Raw genomic sequence first — 10,832 nt, 5'->3', positions numbered from 1 at the left:
ACACGGCTGAGCTTCCCTTCCCCATCGGCCACGCCCACGCAACAACGTGTCTTCTCATTGGTTTGGTAAATAAATGGCCATAACTTGGGAAGCACTTGTCCGATTAATATCAAACCTTGAAAAGGCACATCCTCAGGTCCCCAGCAATATACCTGGCAAGTTTCAATTAGATCGGACCAGCGGTTGTCGAGAAACAGCGGTCACAGACACACACACACACACACACACACACACACACACACACACACACACACACACACACACACACACACACACACACACACACACAGACACAGAGATTGCTGGAATTTTATATATATATATATATATATGTACCGGGCGTAGTGGCGTTCGTCTGTAATCCGGCTACTCGGAGGCTTGGGTTGGAGGATCGCTTGAGGACGGGAGCTCTGTGCTGGGCCGTGCAATGAGAGGGTGTAGGGCAACCCGGAATCATAACGAAACCCAATCCTTATCCCTGTGTCGTAAGAGGTGACCAGGGTTGCGTCAGGAAGGGCATCCGGCGTAAAACCTGTGCCAAATCAGTATGTGGATTATAACGTATGATCCTCCATGGCGACCCCACACAGGAGCAGCCGAAAGAAGAATATTATATATATATATATTTATATATATATATATATATATATATATATATATATATATATATATATATATATATATATATATATATATATATATATATATATATATATACGAGCGATACCCATGCACGGGATAGCAGTACAACATAGCTGGTAGTAGACGACAGACCGAACACGGGGAATGACAAAAATACGCATTGTGCAAAATGCTAGTGGTACCATGGAACGCCAAGACTTCCCAAACATTGTCGGCATGTCCGATAAGTGCCACAGCAATTTCATAGGGATCGTGTGACGGCGAGCCGAGTTTTTTTAGTGTGCAAGCTTGGTATTATAATAGAGATATATATATATATATATATATATATATATATATATATATATATATATATATATATATATATATATATATACATATATATCATACATGTCATTTCTCTTATCCTCGCCACCTATAATCCTTGATGAATATTGTTCACAGTGAGCCTACCTGGTTCTTGAGTTCCTGAAGTTTCACCTTGCGGTTGACCTGCGTCAGACATAGAGAGCCATTCCGCAGACGCGTGCTCAGCTCGACGACCTGCATCCATGGTTGTTCGGGAACCTCATTTGGCACCAAAGTGGTTTCGGGTTTGACACTCTGTCGGAGAGGGAGGAAATAGTGGTCAATTGTCAGTCTACTCCAAGAAAATGAATATGACCATTTAAGTTCTCACACAGGTGACCCTTCACATTGTTTGCATGGTGTCCATTTCACATAGGCAAGGTCGTGGAATCCTGCGATTAACTTGCAGTGTCCAATATTGCTTTTAAATCCTGCACTCGCAATGATGATAAATCCTGATTATATGAGTATCTTCACCTTCACACCACCATTCCCCATACCTTACCAACTTTTTCATCTTCTTTACCATGCACAGAGGTGGGCATTTTAGCAGCTGAGAATTCGATGGACATCTCCCATTTGAGCACCAACCGTCCTCAGACATATCTGATGGGATCTGACCTGGCACATTTGAGCTGACAAGAGTAAACTCCTAATTTGTATTTTTTTTTTTTTTTAGATACAATATCTTTTATGGAGCGACATTGCTGCTACAATGCTCACCTCTGTGCATGGGAAGTAAGATGAAAAAGCAGGTATTAGATCTGAGCCTCGTGGAGAGTGAGAACATAGAACGGATGAGGATGTAACAGAACAAAAAGAAACAGTGGAGAGGGAGAAACATAAATATTCAGGATGAGGGACAAAATAGAGGGAGACCTGGATCGGTTCTTCCACGAGCCTAGACTTTGTGCACAAAAAAAGAGGAAGGAATCTGGGGAAACCGAGGGTGGCTCTCTTGCCGAAGTTCGAATCCCAGCCCAACTACAAACTGTCATCGTGTTTCACAGGCAGGGTGATTCATCAATGTGTGCCTTCTCTCGGATGGACGTTAAACTCAGCATCCCATCTGCCAGCATTTGATGGTGGACGTTAAAGATCCCACGGCATTCTTCACGAAGAGTAGGCGAGCTACCGCAGGAACCAGGGCCAAATTCCAACTTCCTGCCCGGACCAGCAGAGGGAAATTCATCAGCAACACAGCCGTGCTTTCAGCCAATGATGATACCCCGCAGCATTGTACAGCATATGAAGAAGAAGAATCTGTCGTGAAGACTTGGAGGGAAGAATGGTTTTGAAGAGGATGTGGAAGTTGGTTCCATTGGAAAGAAAAAATTAAAAAGGAGTGAATGAGCGGTGGTGAGCATTGATCCTGGATTTAAGAAGTTGCACCAGAAGCGGGTTGATGGTGTGCACCCTGTAGAAACGTTGAAGGGAGTGGGGGGAGGGGGTTGAAAGAGCAGAGGGTGCAAGACCAGAAAGGATGCAGGAGAAGACAGAGACCACCGAACTGTCGACGATGGTGAAGTGGTAAACCCATAGACTCAGCTTCATCGTGGGAGATTTTAATGATCTTTAAGGCTTATGTTTCCATGGTGTCAAGCTGAGCACGATGTGAGGCAAAGGGGAGAGCAGTACTCCATCAAGCTGCAGGTAAAAGCCTTGAAGATGGAAAGTAGCCCAGTTGTGCCATGATGAACCACCAAGCCCTCTCGCGAATGCACATGATGAACCACCAAGCCCACTTACGAAGGCACGCGATGAACCACCAAGCCGACTCGCGAAGGCACATGATGAACCACCAGGCCGACTTGCGAATGCACATGATGAACCACCAAGCCCACATACGAAAGCACGTGATGAACCACCAAGCGAACTCGCGAAAGCACATGATGAACTACCAAGCCTACTAGCGAATGCACGTGATGAACCACCAAGCCAACTGGCAAAGGCACGTGGTGAACCACTCAGCCTTCTCGCGAAGGCACGTGATGAACCACCAAGCGTTCTCACGAAGGCATTTGATGAACCACCAGGTCGACGAACAAAGGCACGTGATGAACCACCAAGCCTTCTCACGAAAGCATGTAATGAACCGCCAAGCCTTCTCGCGAAGGCAGGTGAGGAACCACCAAGCCTCTCGCGAAGGCACGTGATGAACCACCAAGCCCACTGGCAAAGGCACGCGATGAACCACCAAGCTTACTGGCAAAGGCACGTGGTGAATCACAAAGCCTTCTCGCGAAGGCACGTGATGAACCACCAGGCCAACTCGCGAAGGCACGTGATGAACCACCAAGCCGACTGGCAAAGGCACGTGATGAACCACCAAGCCTTCTCGCGAAGGCACGTGATGAACCACCAAGCCTTCTGGCGAAGGCACATGATGAACCACCAAGCCGACTGGCAAAGGCACGTGATGAACCACCAAGCCTTCTCGCGAAGGCACGTGATGAACCACCAAGCCTTCTGGCGAAGGCACGTGATGAACCACCAGGCCTTCTCGCAAAGGCACGTGATGAACCACCAAGCCTACTGGCAAAGGCACGTGATGAACCACCAAGCCTTCTGGCGAAGGCATGTGATGAACCACCAAGTCGACTGGCAAAGGCACGCGATGAACCACCAGGCTTACTGGCGAAGGCACGTGATGAACCACCAAGCCTTCTCGGGAAGGCACGTGATGAACCACCAAGCTTTCTCGCGAAGGCACGTGATGAACCACCCGGCCGACTCGTGAAGGCACGTGATGAACCACCAAGCCTACTCGCAAAGGCATGTGATGAACCACCAAGCCTACTGGCAAAGGCACGTGATGAACCACCAAGCCTTCTTGCGAAGGCACGTGACGAACCACCAGGCCGACTCGCGAAGGCACGCGATGAACCACCAAGCCTACTGGCAAAGGCACGTGATGAACCACCAAGCCTTCTTGCGAATGCACGTGACGAACCACCAGGCCGACTCGCGAAGGCACGTGATGAAGCACCAAGCCTTCTCGCGAAAGCAGGTGATCAACCATCAAGCCTTCTTACGAAGGTACGTGATGAACCACGAAGCCTTCTTGCAAAGGCACGTGATGAACTACCAAACCTCCTGGTGAAGGCACGTGATGAACCACCAAGCCTCCTGGCGACGGCACGTGATGAACCACCAAACCCACTGGTGAAGGCACGTGATGAACCACCAAACCTTCTCGCGAAAGCAGGTGATGAACCACCAGGTCGACTCGCGAAGGTACGTGATGAACCACCAAGCCTTCTCGCGAAAGCAGGTGATGAACCACCAGGTCGACTCGCGAAGGCACGTGATGAACCACGAAGCCTTCTTGCGAAGGCACGTGATGAACCAGCAAACCTCCTGGCGAAGGCAGGTGATGAACCACCAAGCCTCCTGGCGACGGCACGTGATGAACCACCAAACCCAATGGCGAAGGCATGTGATGAGCCACCAAGCCTACTGGCGAAGGCACGTGATGAACCACGAGGCCGACTCGCGAAGGCACGCGATGAACCACCAGGCTTATTGGCGAAGGCATGTGATGAACCACAAAGCCTACTGGCAAAGGCACGTGATGAACCACCAAGCCGACTTACAAAGACACGCGATGTACCACCAGGCCGAGTCGCAAAGGCATGTGATGAACCACCAGGCCTTCTGGCGAAGGCATGTGATGAACCACCAAGTCGACTGGCAAAGGCACGTGATGAACCACCAAGCTTACTGGCGAAGGCACGTGATGAACCACCAAGCCCACTCGAGAAGGCACGTGATGAACCACCAAACCCACTGGCGAAGGCACGTGATGAACCACCATGCCTTCTCGCGAAAGCAGGTGATGAAGCACCAGGTCGACTCGCGAAGGCACGTGATGAACCACGAAGCCTTCTTGCGAAGGCACGTGATGAACCACCAAGCCTCCTCGCGATGGCACGTGATGAACCACCAAGCCTCCTCGCGATGGCACGAGATGAACCACCAAACCCACTGGCGAAGGCACGTGATGAACCACCAAGCCTTCTCGCGAAGGCACGTGATGAACCACCAAACCTCCTGGCGATGGCATGTGATGAACCACCAAACCCACTGGTGACGGCACGTGATGAATCACCAAGTCTTCTCGCAAAGGCGCGTGATGAACCACCAAGCCTCCTGGCGAAGGCACATGATGAACCACCAAACCTCCTTACTATGGCATGTGATGAACCACCAAACCCACTGGCGAAGGCACGTGATGAACCACCAAACCTCCTGGCGATGGCATGTGATGAACCACCAAACCCACTGGCAAAGGCATGTGAGGAACCACCAAGTCGACTCGAGAAGGCACGTGATGAACAACCAGGCCGACTCGCAAAGACACGCGATGGGCCACCAGGCCAACTCGCAAAGGCACGTGATGAAGCACCAGGCCGACTCGCAAAGGCACGTGGTAAACCACCAGGCCAACTCGCAAAGGCAAGTGATGAACCACCAAGCCAACTGGCAACGGCACGTGACGAACCACCAAGCTTTCTCACGAAGGCACATGATGAACCACCAAGCCTACTGGCAAAGGCATGTGATGAACCACCAAGCCTTCTCGCGAAGTCAAGTGATGAACCACCAGGACGACTCGCGAAGGCACGTGATGAACCACCAGGACTACTCGCGAAGGCACGTAATGAACCACCAAGCCGACTGGCAAAGGCATGTGATGAACCACCAAGTCAACTCGAGAAGGCACGTGATGAACCACCAGGCCGACTCGCAAAGGCACGTGATGAACAACCAGGCCGACTCGCAAAGGCACGTGGTGAATCACCACGCCAACTTGCAAAGACACGTGATGAACCACAAAGCCGACTCGCAAAGGCACATGATGAACCACCCGGCCGACTCGCGAAGGCACGTGATGAACCACCAAGCCTACTGGCAAAGGCACGTGATGAAACACCAAGCCTTCTCGTGAAGGCACGTGATGAACCACCAGGAATACTTGCGAAGGCACGTGATGAACCACCAAGCCCACTCGCGAAGGCACGTGATGAACCATCAAGCCTCCTGGCAAAGGCACTTGATGAACCACCAAGCCTTCTCGCGAAGGCAAGTGATGAACCAGCAAGCCAAATGGCAAAGGCACGTGATGAACCACCAGGCCGACTCGCAAAGGCATGTGATGAACCACAAGCCCACTGGTAAAGGCACGTGATGAACCACCAAGGCTTCTCGCGAAAGCAGGTGATGAACCACCAGGTCCACTCACGAAAGCAGGTGATGAACCACCAGGTCCACTCACGAAGGCACGTAATGAACCACCAAGCCAACTGGCAAAGGCATGTGATGAATCACCAGGCCGACTCGCAAAGGCACGTGGTGAACCACCAAGCCTTCTCGCGAAGGCACGTGATGAACCACCAAGCCTTCTCGCGAAGGCACGTGATGAACCACCAAGCCAACTGGCAAAGGCACGTGATGAATCACCAGGCCGACTCGCAAAGGCACGTGGTGAACCACCAAGCCTACTGGCAAAGGCACGTGATGAAACACCAAGCCGACTCGCGAATGTCGGTGATGAACAATCAAACCTCCTGGCAAAGGCACTTGATGAACCACCAATCCTTCTCGTGAAGGCACGTGATGAACCACCAAGCCGACTGGCGAAGGCACGTGATGAACCACCAAGCCTACTCGCGAAGGCGCGTGATGAACCACCAAGCCGACTGGCAAAGGCACGTAATGAACCACCAAGCCTTCTGGCGAAGGCACGCGATGAACCACCAAGCCTTCTCGCGAAGGTAGATGATGAACCACCAGGTCTACTCGCGAAGGCATGTGATGAACCACCAAGCCTTCTCGCAAAGGCACATGATGAACCACCAAGCCTCCTGGCGAAGGCACGTGATGAACCACCAAGCCTTCTCACGAAGGCACGTGATGAACCACCAAGCCTCCTGGCGACGGCACGTGATGAACTTCCAAGCACCCTGGCGATGGAACGTGATGAACCACCAAACCGACTGGTGAAGGCACGTGATGAACCACCAACCCTTCTCGCAAAGGCACGTGATGAACCACCAAGCCTTCTCGTGAAGGCACGTGATGAACCACCAGGACAACTCGTGAAGGTACGTGATGAACCACCAAGCCGACTGGCAAAGGCACGTGATGAACCACCAACCCTTCTCGCGAAGGCACGTGATGAACCACCAAGCCTACTGGCAAAGCCATGTGATGAACCAACAGGCCTAGTCGCAAAGGCACGTGATGAACCTTCAGCCTATTGGTAAAGGCACGTGATGAACCACCAAGCCAACTGTCAAAAGCACGTGATGAACCATCAAGGCTTCTCGCAAAAGCAGGTGATGAACCACCAGGTCCACTCACGAAGGTACGTGATGAACCACCAAGCCTCCTGGCGACGGCACGTGATGAACCACCAAACCCACTGGCGAAGGCACGTGATGAACCACCATGCCTTCTCGCGAAAGCAGGTGATGAAGCACCAGGTCGACTCGCGAAGGCACGTGATGAACCACGAAGCCTTCTTGCGAAGGCACGTGATGAACCACCAAGCCTCCTCGCGATGGCACGTGATGAACCACCAAACCCACTGGCGAAGGCACTTGATGAACCACCAATCCTTCTCGTGAAGGTACGTGATGAACTACCAAGCCGACTGGCGAAGGCACGTGATGAACCACCAAGCCTTCTCGCGAAGGCACGTGATGAACCACCAAGTCGACTGGCAAAGGCACGTAATGAACCACCAAGCCAACTGGCAAAGGCACGTGATGAACCACCAAGCCTCCTCGCGATGGCCCGCGATGAACCACCAAACCCACTGGCGAAGGCACGTGATGAACCACTAAGCCTTCTCGCAAAGGCACGTGATGAACCACCAAGCCTACTGGCAAAGGCACGCGATGAACCACCAAGCTGACTGGCAAAGGCACGTGATGAACCACCAAGCCTTCTCGCGAAGGCACGTGATGAACCACCAGGCCGACTCGCAAAGACACGCGATGAACCACCAGGCCTTCTGGTAAAAGCACGTGATGAACCACCAAGCCGACTGGCAAAGGCACGTGATGAACCACCAAGCCTTCTCGCGAAGGCACGTGATGAACCACCAGGCCAACTGTCAAAGGCACGTGATGAATCACCAGGCCGACTCGCAAAGGCACGTGGTGAACCACCAAGCCTACTGGCAAAGGCACGTGATGAACCACCAAGCCAACTGTCAAAGGCACGTGATGAAACACCAAGCCGACTCGCGAAGGCGCGTGATGAACCACCAAGCCGACTGGCGAAGGCACGCGATGAACCACCAAGCCTTCTCGCGAAGGTAGATGATGAACCACCAGGTCTACTCGCGAAGGCATGTGATGAACCACCAAGCCTTCTCGCAAAGGCACATGATGAACCACCAAGCCTCCTGGCGAAGGCACGTGATGAACCACCAAGCCTCCTGGCGACGGCACGTGATGAACTTCCAAGCACCCTGGCGATGGCACGTGATGAACCACCAAACCGACTGGTGAAGGCACGTGATGAACCACCAAGCCTACTGGCAAAGCCATGTGATGAACCAACAGGCCTACTCGCAAAGGCACGTGATGAACCACAAGCCTATTGGTAAAGGCACGTGATGAACCATCAAGGCTTCTCGCGAAAGCAGGTGATGAACCACCAGGTCCACTCACGAAGGTATGTGATGAACCACCAAGTCGACTCGCGAAAGCACGTGATGAACCACGAAGCCTTCTTGGGAAGGCACGTGATGAACCACCAAGCCTCCTGGCGACGGCACGTGATGAACCACCAAACCGACTGGTGAAGGCACGTGATGAACCACCAAGCCTTCTCGCAAAGGCAGGTGATGAACCACCAAGCCTTCTCGCGAAGGCACGTGATGAACCACCAAACCCACTGGCGAAGGCACGTGATGAACCACCAGTCCTTGCGAAGGCACGTGATGAACCACCAAGCCTTCTTGCGAAGGCACGTGATGAACCACAAGCCTACGGGTAAAGGCACGTGATGAACCACCAAGGCTTCTCGCGAAAGCAGGTGATGAACCAGCAGGTCCACTTACGAAGGTACGTGATGAACCACGAAGCCTTCTTGCAAAGGCACGTGATGAACTACCAAACCTCCTGGCGACGGCACGTGATGAACCACCAAACCCACTGGTGAAGGCACGTGATGAATCACCAAGCCAACTGGCAAAAGCATGTGATGAATCACCAGGCCGACTCGCAAAGGCACGTGATGAACCACCAAGCCTTCTCGCGAAGGCACGTGATGAACCACCAGGCCGACTCGCAAAGACACGCGATGAACCACCAGGCCTTCTGGTAAAAGCACGTGATGAACCACCAAGCCGACTGGCAAAGGCACGTGATGAACCACCAAGCCTTCTCGCGAAGGCACGTGATGAACCACCAGGCCAACTGTCAAAGGCACGTGATGAATCACCAGGCCGACTCGCAAAGGCACGTGGTGAACCACCAAGCCTACTGGCAAAGGCACGTGATGAACCACCAAGCCAACTGTCAAAGGCACGCGATGAACCACCAAGCCTACTCGCGAAGGCGCGTGATGAACCACCAAGCCGACTGGCAAAGGCACGTAATGAACCACCAAGCCTTCTCGCGAAGGTAGATGATGAACCACCAGGTCTACTCGCGAAGGCATGTGATGAACCACCAAGCCTTCTCGCAAAGGCACATGATGAACCACCAAGCCTCCTGGCGAAGGCACGTGATGAACCACCAAGCCTCCTGGCGACGGCACGTGATGAACTTCCAAGCACCCTGGCGATGGCACGTGATGAACCACCAAACCGACTGGTGAAGGCACGTGATGAACCACCAAGCCTACTGGCAAAGCCATGTGATGAACCAACAGGCCTACTCGCAAAGGCACGTGATGAACCACAAGCCTATTGGTAAAGGCACGTGATGAACCATCAAGGCTTCTCGCGAAAGCAGGTGATGAACCACCAGGTCCACTCACGAAGGTATGTGATGAACCACCAAGTCGACTCGCGAAGGCACGTGATGAACCACGAAGCCTTCTTGCGAAGGCACGTGATGAACCACGAAGCCTTCTTGCGAAGGCACGTGATGAACCACGAAGCCTTCTTGCGAAGGCACGTGATAAACCACCAAACCTCCTGGCGAAGGCACGTGATGAACCACGAAGCCTCCTGGCGACGGCACGTGATGAACCACCAAACCCACTGGCGAAGGCACGTGATGAACCACCAGTCCTTGCGAAGGCACGTGATGAACCACCAAGCCTCCTCGCGATGGCACGTGATGAACCACCAAGCCTACTGGTAAAGGCACGTGATGAACCACCAAGGCTTCTCGCGAAAGCAGGTGATGAACCACCAGGTCCACTCACGAAGGTACGTGATGAACCACCAAACCTCCTGGCGAAGGCACGTGATGGACCGCCAAGCCTCCTGGCGACGGCACGTGATGAACCACCAAACCCACTGGCGAAGGCACGTGATGAATCACCAAGCCAACTGGCAAAAGCATGTGATGAATCACCAGGCCGACTCGCAAAGGCACGTGATGAACCACCAAGCCTTCTCGCGAAGGCACGTGATGAACCACCAGGCCAACTGTCAAAGGCACGTGATGAATCACCAGGCCGACTCGCAAAGGCACGTGGTGAACCACCAAGCCTACTGGCAAAGGCACGTGATGAACCACCAAACCCACTGGCGAAGGCACGTGATGAACCACAAAGCCTTCTCGTGAAGGCACGTGATGAACCACCAAGCCAACTGTCAAAGGCACGTGATGAAACACCAATCCTTCTCGTGAAGGCACGTGATGAACCAC

General features: G+C 52.8%; 1 protein-coding gene across 1 annotated transcript in view; it reads right to left on the bottom strand.

Moving 5' to 3' along the window:
• LOC147011312 (uncharacterized) overlaps positions 1 to 1,497 on the bottom strand; it is an 11,220-nt gene extending 9,723 nt beyond the window's left edge. The window contains exon 1 of the mRNA XM_085856232.1: positions 1,096 to 1,497. Within this exon, the coding sequence (XP_085712358.1) occupies positions 1,096 to 1,191 (96 nt within the window). The 5' untranslated portion in view covers positions 1,192 to 1,497. The remainder of the gene's footprint in view (positions 1 to 1,095) is intronic.
• Positions 1,498 to 10,832: the final 9,335 nt, after the last annotated feature.

Source organism: Eptatretus burgeri, chromosome 15 (assembly GCF_056783735.1).
Source record: "Eptatretus burgeri isolate ZD-2024b chromosome 15, Ebu_testis_v1, whole genome shotgun sequence".
NCBI classification, from domain to species: domain Eukaryota; kingdom Metazoa; phylum Chordata; class Myxini; order Myxiniformes; family Myxinidae; genus Eptatretus; species Eptatretus burgeri.
The sequence above is the reverse complement of the archived record's forward strand: the minus strand, read 5'-3'. Positions and strand labels throughout refer to the sequence as shown.